Source organism: Arvicola amphibius, chromosome 12, assembly GCF_903992535.2.
Source record: "Arvicola amphibius chromosome 12, mArvAmp1.2, whole genome shotgun sequence".
In the NCBI taxonomy this organism is placed as follows: domain Eukaryota; kingdom Metazoa; phylum Chordata; class Mammalia; order Rodentia; family Cricetidae; genus Arvicola; species Arvicola amphibius.
This window is the reverse complement of record NC_052058.2, coordinates 25,524,471-25,538,984: the sequence shown is the minus strand read 5'-3', so window position 1 is coordinate 25,538,984 and position 14,514 is coordinate 25,524,471. Positions and strand designations below refer to the sequence as shown.

General features: G+C 46.7%; 1 protein-coding gene across 4 annotated transcripts in view; it reads left to right on the top strand.

The window, feature by feature from the left end:
• Positions 1 to 10,995, top strand: part of Dcp1a (decapping mRNA 1A) — a 48,677-nt gene extending 37,682 nt beyond the window's left edge. For 2 of the 4 annotated variants that reach the window (XM_038350019.1, XM_038350016.1), the window contains 4 exons: positions 2,321 to 3,079; positions 4,259 to 4,324; positions 6,853 to 7,071; positions 7,323 to 10,995. In XM_038350019.1, coding sequence (XP_038205947.1) covers positions 2,321 to 3,079; positions 4,259 to 4,324; positions 6,853 to 7,071; positions 7,323 to 7,403 — 1,125 coding nt within the window. In that variant the 3' untranslated portion in view covers positions 7,404 to 10,995. The remainder of the gene's footprint in view (positions 1 to 2,320; positions 3,080 to 4,258; positions 4,325 to 6,852; positions 7,072 to 7,322) is intronic. The other 2 variants (XM_038350017.1, XM_038350018.1) reach the window with 2 other exon arrangements.
• The last annotated feature ends 3,519 nt before the right edge of the window (positions 10,996 to 14,514 follow it).

Sequence of the window (14,514 nt, the reverse complement as noted above, 5' to 3'; positions counted from 1 at the left end):
AGAAGCTGTGTGATTGTCTGAAACAATTAAAATCCTTCCTCTGCCCCTACACAGAAAGACTGTTTAGTAACACTGCCATCTAGTGCTGGGTAGAGATGATGCTGCCAAACCTTGGTATTGAATCCCATTTCATGAGGGCTGCTGAGGGGGATTTAGGTCAGTGCAGTGCTAGCCATGCAAGCATGAAGGCCAGAGTGTGGGTCCCAGCATCCACACGAAAGCTGAGCCTGCCACTGAGGAGGCAGACAGACAGGCTTCTAGAGCTCGCAGGGCGGCCGCTCTAGCTGAATGGTGAGCCCTGGTTCCTAGGGGACAACATCGGACATCGACTGTGTCCTCCACAAACATGCACGTTACCTACGTGTGCACATGTGTACACCACATGAACTTGTCTGTATACCACAAATACAGCTCACAAAAAAATGCATTTCAATTTCATAATACACTTGTTAAATTCTCTTGGTAATATTTCTCTGGTGTGGTTTCTTTAGGTTTTTTTTGGTTTTTTTTTAAATATTTATTTATTATGTATACAACATTCTCCCTTCATGTATGCCCGCACACCAGAGAAAGGTGCCAGATCTCATGACAGATGGTTGTGAGCCACCATGTGGTTGCTGGGAATTGAACTCAGGACCTCTGAAAGAGCAGCCAGTGCTCTTAACCTCTGAGCCATCTGTCCAGCCCCTTCTTTAGTTTTTTTTTATGTGATTTAATTATTCCTATTCTTTAACATAGAAATATGGCTTTTTACCTGAAATTTCTGCAGAGTAGCCCAATACTTCATTTTCCAAAATAGATCTAAATGTGGTGTATATATATAGCAGTATGATTTTGTAATCTACATTAATTTGCATTAATAAATAAGAATATTGTTTTCCATTACTTTCCTTTGGTTTTGTTTAAGTTAACTTGGGCTGGATTGGATTAGATCCTAGGGGATAGTTTCATCTAGCTGAGAATACATTAGGTGTCTGAGGTACCTTTGGACCTCTCCTCTTCCCCACTGTCCCCTGGATTCTGGTGTACAGCTGTGCTCTACTCCCAGCTCGATGGTGAGGACATTGTTTGGAATTTTTGTTTTATTTGATTTGGTCTTGGTTGGTCCAATGTGGAGCACACTGCGTAGGCTAGGCTTGCCTTAGATTCAGACTAATTCTCCTACCTCCACTCGCCATCCAGGGCTACAGGCATGAGCTACCACAGCCAAGTTCTTATCACACAATCTTGAACCATTTTTTTATCATAAAGAATTTTTTTAATTGCTGGACATTGAGCAATCAGGAAGCTGAAACATGATTGTTGAAAACTCAAGGCCAGCCTGGATACATCCCCAAAAGAGTATAAACAACCCCAGGTCTGAGGTGTGCATAGCCTGGCAGGAGAGCTGTGAACTAATGGTCACATATGGGTATGTGATGTGGTTATGTAATTTTTACAATTTTGTGAATTTTCCAGTTAGTACTCAAGAATTTAACCTTGATAATTTTTATTTAGAATTTGGGCTCTAGAGAAGTAAAAATATGAGGAAATTGAGCCATGTGAATTATTATTATTATTCCTTTTTACTTCTACAATTTAAAAAGACATTCTGATGTAGCCTCACTGTGTAAGAGAGCTTTCAGAGTTCGAAGCCAGCCTGGTCTGCATAGTGAGTTCCAGGACAGTCAGGGCAGTAGAGAAACCCTGTCTCAAAATAAAACAAAACCACTCCAGATTCAGAATCTCTCTTTAACTTTAAGAGCACAGCAAAAAGAGGAATAAAGAATACCCTCTGCACACGCACGTGCTGTAGCGGGGTCCCCACCGAGCCCCTCCCCTATCTCCAGTCTTCAGTGTGGATGGATGGTTCCCTTCCTCTTTAGTAGTCTGGAATTTGAGGGCACGGAGCAGCAAAGGCCTCATAATAATGGGTAAGATTGTTTTGGGTATTTAGGTTCCTGCAGTTCAGTGCTAGACAGTAAAAATTAATTTCTTAGAATTTGGTCCCCTTTCTTGCTGGCATCATGTCCCGGTATGTCAGTAACAATGGGCACTTCAGCACAGGGAGCTTTGTTGTGATACAAGTGCCCCTTAACTGTAGCTAAATTCACCAAGGGGAACAAAGTAAGCTAAACTATTGCCTGGAACTCCACAGTACAGACTTTGTTATTAAGCATATTTCTATCCTTGAACCTGGAGAGCCTTTGGTAGGCGCTGTTTGAATCCTTCTGCATCCTAGGTTACCTCAGGCATTTTTTCACACTCTTTGCTTCTACGTATTTCTATGTAATGAAAAAGAATTTTGGTTACAGTTGTTCACAGAGATTTTACTTTTCAGTCTGCTTCATCTGGGCACAAGCATCTGACAGTAGAAGAGTTGTTTGGAACCTCATTGCCAAAGGAGCAGCCAGCAGTCGTGGGTCTAGAGTCAGAAGACGTGGAGAAGCTGCCCGGAGATACGGCGCAGAAAGAGCCCAGCTCATTCCTCCCATTTTCCTTTGAGCAGTCAGGGGGAGCACCTCAGTCTGAAAACCTGGGTGTCCATTCTGGCGCTCGCCACACAGTCCAGCCTGAAACCACCACCCCGGTGCTCATCACTCCTGCTTCCATTGCACAGGCTGGTGAAAAGCATGCCCCAAGCTACACGATCCCACTAAGCCCTGTCCTCAGTCCCACTCTGCCAGCCGAAGCTCCTGCTGCACAGCTTCCCCACTTACCTCGGAATAGTACCTTAATGCAAGCAGTGAAGACCACACCTCGACAGAAGTCTCCACTCCTGAACCAGCCAGTCCCTGAGCTCAGCCACAGCAGTCTGATTGCTAGCCAGAGCCCCTTCAGAGCCCCAGGGAGCCTGTCGAGCACAGCTAGCACGCCCCTTCCAAGCGTTGATCTGCTCCAGAAACTCAGGTTGACCCCACAGCATGACCAAATACAGGCACAGCCGCTTGGAAAAGGTGCAATGGCACCCAACTTTTCTTCAGCAGCTGGCCAGCTGGCCACCCCTGAGAGCTTCATAGAGCCTCCCTCTAAGACAGCAGCAGCAAGAGCAGCAACCTCAGCCTCCCTGAGCAACATGGTGCTTGCTCCAGCCCTTCAGGTAATAGCAGGAAGGAGTGAAGGGATTAAACTGCAAGAGCCTTGGTTGTAAGTGATGTGACACGGTTATATGTCTTTGTGTGTGTGTGATTTTGTACACTAGCCGCTCCCACCCCTGCCCATGGTCAGTGGTGACTGAATTTGCTATGGGAACAAACCTGGAGGAGTTAGCATTGGGAGATGAATAAATTGTAAGTTAAGGAGTTTGAGTTTTGTTCTCAGACCTTGGAAGGCACTGAAACATTCTGAATGAAATACACCTTGTTGGAAATGGCAAAGAGGGATCAGGCCGTTCGTTACAGAACAAGCTGACAGTCACTTGGGCCTGAGCAGTAGGGGCCTGGGTTGGGCAGTGTGGACAAGGGTTTTTTTTAATGTCCAGTCAGTGAGGCTTCATGGTAGAGTGGTATGGAGGGGAAAGGAGCTGAGTTTGTGTGAGTGGTGCCTGGTCACAGCCGGAAGGGAGTGGAGTGGCTGCTCTGACTGCTGGCTGCCTTTCCCGCTTTGGGATCTGACTGCATCAACTGGAAGGAGCATTCTGCTCTAGGGGCAGGGTTGTGTCGGGAGGTAGGATCCTGCTCTTTTCCTTTGCTGTGATAAAATACCAGAGGAAGCATAGGGAAGGAAGTTTACTCTGGTTTCTGACTGCAGAGGGAAAGGGTCTGTCCCAAGGGTCAGTTAATCCGGAAGCTCAGGCATTGCCTTCTCCACGATCAGCACAACACTCTTGCATGCTGCCCGGCAGAAACCACTTACATATGTGTAAATACTTAGATGAGAATAACTGATTTTAAGATCTTGCTTTTGCAAAGAAAAAGAAAACTCACAGCTGCTTAAGAGGCTGAGGCAGGAAGAATGTAAGTTCAAGGCCAGCCTGCACTCTAGACATACAAACCCCAAAACTGAGGCTATGGTCACTAGTACAGTCTGCCTGACTTGCAAGCCCTGAGTTCAGCCCCCACCACACTTCTTAGAGCCACCTGAAAGGTTCTGCCAGTGCATCTTCCCAGGGGGCTCCGTGGATCCTCGGCCCAAAGCTCTCATGGTGGAGAGGAGTCCTTGATTGCATTGCCAACAAATTTCTCTCAGCCTCTGAACCATTCCTTGTAGATAAGTAAGATTTGTCACCACTAACTAGCAAAACTTGCTCTGTCTGTTCTTTTTCCATTAAACATTTCAGTCTATGCAGCAAAACCAGGATCCTGAAGTATTTGCCCAGCCTAAGGTGTTGCCCAGCGCCGTTCCGGTAAGGATCCCACCCTGTGCGTGTGTGTGCGCGCACGTGTGTGTGTGTGTGTGTGTGTGTGTGTGTACACACATACATGTGTGGAGGGCCAGCGCCGACCTTAGTGCTGAGCCAGGGCTTCTGGTTGAACCTAACCAAGTTGCTGTCCCCACTTCCTGTGCACTGAGATGTCAGGTGGGCCACCACAGCCCTCCAGATTTTTTTACATGTTTCTGGGGATCCAAACTCAGGTCCTCTCAAGCTAACCTAAAGCAGACATGGCAAGCACTTCGCCATTTCCCTAGCCCTGGGACTTCCTTTTCTCTGAAGAGCACATTGAACATTTTTGGTTCCGTTGGTGTGAAGTCCACTCTTACCACCTTAGTGAAAGTTGAGGCGCTCAAGCTCTGACCTGTCAAGGTGTCCCTTCTAGAACTGAGGTACTGAGCCTTACAGACCTTCTGCTAACTCTACGGAGATGTCAGCATTGACTGCAGCAGGGAGGTCAGCCATTGGGTGGGCTGTCGGCCTTATTTGTAACTGGGTGGGTACTGGGCACCATATCAACCTTGACCTGGAAAAGCAAAGAGTCCCTGCAGACAAGCCCCTCACTTCTGATGGCAAAGCCTCCTAGGCCTGCACGCTTCGCCCCTTCTTTCCAACACTGCCCTGGTTTTGACACGTGTTGTCCACCAACCAGTTCTGCCGTGTCGCTTGCTCGCCTGCTGCTGATCTTGTACCCTCTCCTGGATTCAGAAGTTCACCTCTGTCTGCTTTAGGAAAGCTTGTCCTCTTGTGGTCATCAGGAGATGCTCCCAGCCCAGTTTTATAGCAAAAGAAAAACAAAGAGCTGGAGAGTTGACTCAGCAGTTGCTGAGCACCATTTGTGCTCTCTAATTCCAGAGGATCCAATGCCCTCTTCTGGCTTCTCTGGGCACTGCATGCACATGGTACACAGGCAAAGAACCCATATACATAAAAGGAAAAGCACACATAAAATCTTTTTTCCTTTTGTTTTTATCGAGCTATATATTTTTCTCCACTTGCCTCCTACCCTCTCCCATGGTCCCCATGCTCCCAATTTACTCAGGAGATCTTGTCTTTTTCTACTTCCCATGTAGATTAGATCCATGTATGTCTCTCTTGGGGTCCTCTTTGTTGTCTGGGTTCTCTGGGATTGTGAATTGTAGGCTGTTTTTTTTTTTTTTTTGCTTTATGTTTAAAAGCCATTTATGAGTGAGTATATATGATAATTGTCTTTCTGTGTCTGGGTTACCTCACTCAGTATGTTTTCTAGATCCATCCATTTGCACGCACATTTCAAGATGTCATCATGTTCTCTGCTGTGTAGTACTCCATTGTGTAAATTACCACATTTTCCTTATTCATTCTTCGGTCGAGGGGCATTTAGGTTGTTTCCAGGTTCTGGCTATAACAAATAATGCTGCTATGAACGTAATTGAGCACATGTCCTTGTGGCACGATTGAGCATCCTTTGGGTATATACCCAAAAGTGGTATTTCTGGGTCTTGAGATAGATGGTTGTTTCCTAATTTTCTGAGAAACTGACATACTGAAATCCAAAGCAGCTGTATCAGTTTGTACTCCCACCAGCAATGCAGGAGTGTTCCCGCATTTACCCCACATCCTCTCCAGCATAAGCTGTCGTCAGTGTTTTTGATCTTGGCCATTCTTACAGGTGTAAGTAAGATCAAATCTCAGAGTTGTTTTGATTTGCATTTCTCTGATGGCTAAGGATGTTGAGCATTTCCTTAAGTGTCTTTCAGCCATTATAGATTCCTCTGTTGAGAGTTCTCCGTTTAGGTCTATACCCCATTTTTTTTATTGGATTATTTGTTCTTTTGATGTTCTTGAGTTCTTTGTATATTTTGGAGATCAGCCCTCTGTCTGATGTGGGGTTGGTGAAGATCTTTCCCATTCTGTAGGCTGTCGTTTTTATCTTGTTGACCTTGTCCTTTGCTTTGCAGAAGCTTCTCAGTTTCAGGAGGTCCCATTTATTAATTGTTTCTCTTAGTGTCTGTGCTGCTGGGGTTATATTTCAGAAGTGGTCTCCTGTGGCAATGTGTTCCAGTGTACTTCCCACTTTCTCCTCCATGAGGTTCAGGCACACGTAAAGTCTTAAGGAAAGGCAGACAGTGGCTCAGATAAAAATCCTCAGATTCAAATGGTGGAAAGTGAAGACCAAGCCAAGGCTGTCCTCTGACTTCCATCCCTGCTTCATGGAGCTCACAGTGGAGTACACAGAGATTTTAAAAAGAGACCAGGAGTGTGGGGCACCTCTTTAATCCTGTACTTGGGAGATAGAATTCTGGGCCAGTCTCATCTACGTTGTGAGTTCTGGGGTAGCAAAGGTTGCAGAGTGAGGCCTTCTCTAAAAGGAAAATGAGGATCTAAGAGTTTAGTGTTTAGCTCTGCTCTGCGCCAGCCTCGTGCTACCAGCTCTGTGGTCACATGTCCCCGGCGTGGACGTGGACATCTGCTCCTGTGCTGCAGTGCGAAGTGACCGCTGCTCTGTCATTCCTCCACAGATGGCGGGGCCCCCACTGGCTGCTGCAGCAACCACAGCAGTGTCCTCTGTCCTGCTGTCCCCCAGTGTGTTCCAGCAGACCGTTCCCAGGTCCACAGACCTAGAGCGGAAAGCAAGCTCTCCCTCCCCGCTCACTGTTGGGACACCAGAAAGTCAGAGAAAGCCTTCCATTATTCTCAGCAAGTCTCAGCTCCAGGACACACTGATACATCTAATAAAGGTATGGAGGGTGTCAGCTTAGCTTCTAATTTTGTATCTCAGCAAAAATACAAATTCAGATGGTTGCCTGAGAGAAAGCTCGCTCTTTCGGGGTATGCGTTCCTGGCGGGGTGATGACTGTCGCTGTCATTGTCTCTGCGTTTGGGGAGTTAGCTGCACCAACCATGTTTGTGTCCTCCCAAGTCGTCAGCGAGACAGTCATTTCTGAAGAGGTAGCTGACACTGTGTCTCCCCGTTTCCCATCTCTTCCAGAACGACTCTAGCTTCCTCAGTACACTTCATGAAGTCTACTTGCAGATGTTGACCAAGAACAAAGACAACCACAACGTATGACTGGAGTACAGTCCGTGTGAAGGTGGAGGGCGCACCTCAGAAACAAGCAGGCATCTTGTGGGCCATCTGACTAGAATGTGGAGCTTTGAGAAGCCTGAGTGTGAGCCTTTGAGAGAGCTTTGGTCCTTAAGGATGTTTTCTAGAACATTCTCAGTGATGATGGAGGTTTCACTGTGAAGCATCACCAGCAGACCTTTGTTTGACAAAAACAACAAAGCAGACCATTGTGTTGAGTTCCGTGGGTGTGTGTGGAAGGAGGAGCCACCAGCCTTGCAGCAGAGCTCAGTGGAGCCCATGCCCTCCCTCCACTTCCGGCCCTACAAGCTCTGAACTGAATGTCAGCTCCACAAAGTAGCTTCAAGTTTTAAGGATCAGAATTTAAGTTGATTCTCTAGAAGGTATTGTTCAAGTGAAGTATGTTTTCTATGAGCACCCCGCTTGGGCCTTAAAACTTCTGGGATTTCTTTGTGTTTCGTTATGTGTTCCTGGTCCCGCCGTGCGCAACACACCATTGAAGCACGGCTGTTTGGATAGGGCCCGGCTGGGCTCTGGTGGAGGAGACAGAGAACCTTGGAAGCAGAGTCTGGGGCTGCCAAGATTCCAGTCCTACCAGAAGGCTCCACTTTTAGTAAACTCTGCAGTGGTTTGGAAGTGTCGAGTTTGTGTGTGAAGCACAGCCTTATTTCCTTTTCTGTCTAAACAGTTAAAGTTATTGTTGATTGTTTCCTTAATGCTTTGACAAAAGGACCAGTGGACCGATCTGACAAAGCCATTCTGGGTCCATTCCTCCAGTGCGCTGAGAGCAGTTTTAAAGCTATGCAGGAAAGGGAGCTGCACTCACACTGCCCTTCCTTTGTGTGGAAGACGAGGCAGAGAGCACACGTGAGCCGCCAAGCCTCCCCAGTGTATCCCAGGCTGGGAGCTCTTCCAGCCTGTGGGCGACTGTGAAGACGCTTTGTGATGCTGCTATTGATCTGCCATGGTTTCTATTTATTCTTTTATGGCATGTAATGGTGTTTAGTAATATTTTAATGTAGAATTTGATTATTCCAGCAATAGTAATTTTGAGATATTCTTTGAATGAAAAGTGTCTGTTTCTATGATACAGGTCATTTTGTAGTATTTAACCAATTAAGATGCACTGCTTACTTTCCTGAGCACTATTTAATGATGGGTAAGAACCCAGTTGGCTCAACCAGCTGGCATGAGGATTCGCTGTGAATAATGCAGACAGGCGCGACAGTTCCGCGGGAGCAGTCGCTCAAGCTTTAATGGGAACTCAATCAAAGGCTCATCAATTTCTTTCTAGCTGAAATTTTAGATAATTACTTATTAATTACTTATTTTAGTTTGGTCTTAGTTTTTTAGCCTAGAGACTCCTTGGATTGGCTCCTGCTGATCTCCACATGCTTCCTGGACAGCGTTTCTGCATCTCGGTCCAGTGTCTCCTCTTGCTGTCTGTCTAGTTTTGTGTGCGGTGTGCAGAATTCAGGGAAGCCTACTTTTTCGTACTCAATTAGGGATAGTTTGTTGTCACGATAGTGTATAAATTTAGCAACCAAAAATTAATTGTTCATATGTCATCTAAGGAAGATAAAGTTTAGTGAGATGACGTGTTGCTGACAGTAGAAGGTGCTGGTCAAGAGACCACAGGGCTGTGCTTATAAAGGGAACACTCTGTAGGTGTGATCGCCCGGGTGTGGCTGTAGTGCACATCAGTGAACGTGAGTCAGCGTCCTCCTTCCAGTAGGAGTTTGAATTTAGCGATGCTTTTGAGTGTGTGTGATATCAGAGAGAAGAGTGGGTGCCCTAGAGCATCCGCAATCAGATCTGCTACTTTTCACCCTGAATCCTAGGAATGACTAAGACAAACCTGAAGTAGAATCTCCTAGAGGGCTTCCTCAGTGTAAACATAAACTTCTAAGTGCCGAAGTGATGGAGACTTGAAAAGGGTAAACCTATTTCAACTCTCAGATTTATAGATTCCAAGCATTTACTTCAGATTCAGAAGCCAGAAGTTCCAGTTCATGATTACTAGGATGTCAGGCTATAATGAATCCCCAGAGAGCCAGGCCAAGCCTGGGTAGTTGCAGTTGGATGAGCCTGGCCTCAAAGTCAGCTCCATTGCCTTATTCCTCATTCAGGCATACGATCGAGAAACTCTACTAGCATAGCTTGCATGTTTACAGTGTCTTTGCTAGAACCATAGCTGAGTTAAAAGGGACATTGGAGATACTTCTTGCTAGGTTGGCAGAGTCCAGGAGACCGCATTTAGGCCGCTCTGTCCGTCTGTGTACACATCCCATCCCTCACCCCTGTGGTCAAAGGGCCTGGGACGAGCAGCCCAGAGTTTGGAGTACAGACAACCTTGTTCCCAGTTATACACCTTTTCTGGGCCCCATGGCGCTTGCCACTTGATCTACTTGACTTTGAGTCCTAAGTCTCAAGTGACCATGACCATCAGTATCAGGAGAGACACCCCTGCATTCTCCATACGGACTGTCCACAGTTTGCCCTGGACAGTGGTGTTTTGTGCAAGGCCTTGGCCCAGGCTTGGCTTAGATACCAATGACTAGATTTTGCATGTGTGAGCATTGGTTCTGTTTGTTCTCAGTCTTCTAGTGGGAATTATAAACTCTACTGAACCCACTAGTACGTAGTCTTTTGAAACCATGCAGCTTTATTGTTTTCCTTCCCCAAAGAACATTGTTTGGAGTTTTCTCATTTCTGTAGTAGAGGCCATAACTGCCATTGAGATACTAACGATGCAAAAGAAACTGAAGGTGCCTCGCTGCTTACACAGCAGACTTAGCCATCGCGCTGTACCGTGGAGGGAGGAGGACTGGGCACAGCAGGACCCTGTGAGTGGCAAGGACTGAGGGGCCATGGCCTAAGTCCTGTGTCCTTGTGGCACATCTACTGTGGACCATGAGTTTGTTCTTGCCTGCCTTTGGTTTTCTTCCATTGTGTTCAGAGCATCTAAAACCAACAGTGCCCTGTTTTCAAGAATCCCGTGTTTGGGTCTGAGCAGAACTCCTTACAGTAGACTTCAAAGGCCATGCCTGAGAGCATTTCCACAAGCAGCCAGGGCCTCAAGGAGCCTGCTGGGGTTTTGGTTTGGGGTTATTTTGCTTTGTTGTCTTTTCTTCAAGTTTCAGCAGGCGAGATGTGCAATGTTTCACATGGATTCAGATTCAATGTCATTCTTTAAAATGCTGCATTGCAATATCGATCACTTTGAAGTGGGAGAAATGCAAAGTTGTATTTCCCTTTGATCTGTGAATCCTTAGGGAGCGAGTTAGTGCACGTGCTGTGAGTGGTCCTTCCTCGTACTGCTTTGGCCATGTGGCTCTCATGACTTTCCATTGTACCAGGTTCTCAGCTCTTTCGTGGAGAGAGAAGCCCTTCGCCACCATGAAGCTTTTGTTCCATGAGCGCAGTGCCACCTCATTAACCTTTTTAGTGGTGTGGATTTTATACCATCTGTGTATGTTTGCAAATATTAAGTTATTACATGTTTTAAAATGAGCATTTTTCATCCTAAATTTTATATGTTTGCAAATATATTTTTTTAATAAAATTTCAAAATCAAGTTTTAGCACCTACTAAAAATTCCAATTGTGTTTTTATTTAATTTGTATAAATAGGAACTGTCGAATGAGTTGTACCTTGCCAGAGCCCTGTACTGCTCAGGTGGCATAAGGGCAGGGAACAAAACCAGCCAAAATCAAGACAAGCCATGTATACCTGTTTCGGCTTCTATTTCTCCAGAAGTCCGGCCATCAGAAGACCGGCACGGGTGTGTGGTATGGGTCTGTGCTTGCTCCACAAGCATACAGGCTTGAGTTCAGATCCTCAGCAACTGTTTTGTTTGTTGCCAGTGTGAAGACAGGCCTCTGACCCCAGTGTGGGTGAGGCAGGGACAGCTGGATCCTGGGAAGTCACTGTAACCCTTTCAACAGCTCCAGGGTCAGTGAGAGACCCTGTCTCAAAAGAATAAAGTGGAAAAGTGATTTAGAGAACAGGGTGTCGGCCTCTGGCCTCGAGAAGTGTCCACAGGCATCCATACACAGGCACACACCACACAAAGACGTCTCTACCGGAGAGGTTTAGTGTGCCACATGACCACATTACAGCATGTTCCACTTAGATCTGAACTGACTTTCTTTGTAACTAGAATTCTGCAATGTTACCTCTTTTTTTTTTTTTAAATTTAGTTTTGTTTTTAATTCAGCCCAGGGCTATGTGTGTGCTAAACGTATACTCCAGCACTGAACCACACTCCCACTTCCTAGGAAGTTGGTCTTTATAGCAGAAAATGAAAGCAAATTAATTCGGCTACTCTTCTTCATAGAGATTAGAGCAGATGACCTTCCTAATCATGCCAGCTACAACTGGTCTCATGGGAACTGTCAAAGACCAATACATTCTTAAAAATACTTTGTGCGTTGGGGCATAACATCAAGAGAATGAAGGCGGCCACCCCTGAGTGGAAGAAAACACATCTGAGAGGAGTCCTGTCCGGAACTCTGCAGGCATGGTGGCGCACACCTGGGTCCTAGCACGCAGCAGGTGGGGTGAGTTCCAGGCCATCCTTGTCTGCATAGCAAAATCAGTCTGGGCTATATAAATGAAACCTGTCTCGGGAAGGCAGAGGCAGGAAGATTCGTGAATCCAAAGGGACCAACCTAGCTACATAGTAAGAACCTGCTTTGTTCTGTTTTTCTTAGAAAGCCTTTCTTTACTCCATCCCCTCCCTGATAAATTATTCGGTGTCATAGGTTCTTGGGTCATTCGTGTTGCTGTTAGTCATTAACAGTTAGGTTGTAGATGCAGCTTAACTTTGCTAGAGCACCTACCTCACACACTCACAGCCACGCATCTTGTGCGAGTTCCATCCCCAGTACCACATCATACAAAGAGATGTATCTCATTGCAGCACCTGGGAGATAGCTGCCGAAGGAGTAGAAGGTCACCCCAAGGTCACTCCCAAGCTCTAGAGCTCAGGACGCTGCAGGCTAGGCTATCAACTCAGGAGATGGCCCAGTTGGTAAGGTGCCTACTGCACAAACGAGGGACCTGGATTCAGAGCCCCATCGCCCATCGAGAGCATATGGCTGCATCCCTGGCAGTGAGTGGGGATGGTGGGTGGACAGAGACAGGTCTCTAGAACTAGCCAGCCTAGCCAGATTGATGAGGTTGAGTGAGAGACCCTGTCTCAAAGTCACGTGGAGAACCAGCCAGATGGTTCAGTGGGTAAAGCACCTGCAGTCACGCTCAATGACCTGTGGTTTAAACCCTGGATCCTCGTGGTGGGAAGAAAAGTAACAGATTGTCCTCTGACCACTACATGTGTCATGCCCAGAGACACAAATAAGGGCGTGGAATTTTTTTTGTTTGTTTGTTTGTTTGTTTTTTGTTTTTCGAGACAGGGTTTCTCTGTGGCTTTAGAGCCTGTCCTGGAACTAGCTCTTGTAGACCAGGCTGGTCTCAAACTCACAGAGATCCGCCTGCCTCTGCCTCCCGAGTGCTGGGATTAAAGGCATGCGCCACCATCGCCCGGCTTGGAATTTTTTTTAATTGAAGTCGACAGTGATTGAGAAAGACAGTGTCAGTCTCTAGCCTCCACACATACGATAGTACACTGTACATACACACACCTAGGTAGGAGTTGAGGCCACTGGTTTTCTGGAATTGTGTGAGAAACTAAATCCACCAGAATCTGAATAAGCTGGAGAACTTTCTTTTTTAAAAAATATTTATTTATTTATTATGCATACAATATTCTGTCTGTGTGTATGTCCGCAGGCCAGAAGAGGGCACCAGACCTCATTAAAGATGGTTGTGAGCCACCATGTGGTTTCTGGGAATTGAACTCAGGACCTTCAGAAGAGCAGGTAATGCTCTTAACCTCTGAGCCATCTCTCCAGCCCCAGCTGTTTCTATGAACGAGACAAGGTCAGGGACTTGTGAGTCTTTTGCTCACGTTGGCAGTTCTTGGCTCACGGACGAGGTGCTGCCAGAAGGCTGGTGTCAGAGCTGTCAGGAGCGATTGGTCTAGAGACACTGGAGCTGGTACAGTCGTGTAGGGTGAGGGGACAGCATCAAGGTGGAGGCAGGGAGTGCAAGAAGCAGTCGTTGGGCTGGGGAGATGCCCCCTGAACCCACAGAGATGCCAGATAGGTATGGCTGCCCCTCCTGTAATTCCATATTTGGAAGGCATTCTGAGAGGTGGGACAGAGAACCTGAGCATGGAACTTGATGTTTTTCCTCGCTGTCCCTGCCCCAATGTCATGAGTATGATACAGTTAGTGGTTTCCAAGTGTCCCAGGGTGCTTGTGGGTCAGACAGTTGAGCCCAGAAAGACAGTCCACCCATAAAACAAAGCAAAATTTATTTTTTAAATACATTTTTAGATTTGTTTATTTTATTTTGTATGTATGAGTGTTTTGCCTGCATGTATGTCTGTATAACACACGTGTGCCTGATGTCCCCAGAGGTCAGAAGACGGTATCTCCTGGAACCAGTTAGGAATGGCTGTGAGCCATTATGCAGGTGCTGGGAACTGAACTCAGATCCTCTACAAGAGCAACAAGTGCTCTTAACCACTGAGCAATTTCTCTAGCCTCCAACAAAATTCATTCCTATATCCATGGGATCATTGCAAATACTTCCATCACCTCTTCCTGCACAGGGTAATCCGGGAGCTATCAGAAATGAGGCAGGGATGAAGATCACTCTGCTGTTCCAGCCCAACCTCCCTAAAAGTGCACCGCTCACCTCCAGCCCAGCCTTGCATAGCATGGCCACCTGGGCAGAGCCCACAGACGCTGCCTGCCCTCCACCCAGGGAGATACCTACGCCTTGGGCAATGCCAGGTGGGGCTTGCCTTCCGAAATTACAAGTTAGAATGACTTGGCACCTTTTCCGTACATTGACGGAAAGCAAGGCCAGCAGTATGGGCTGGGCTTATGGGATGACTCAGAGGGTCAACCACACAGTCTGGACATGCAAGGTCCTGTCTGTAGCAGCTCCTCACCCTGGGGCCAGCATGTACATACGTGTGTGTGTGTGTGTGTGTGTGTGGTGTGTTCACAAGCGCGTGTGTTGC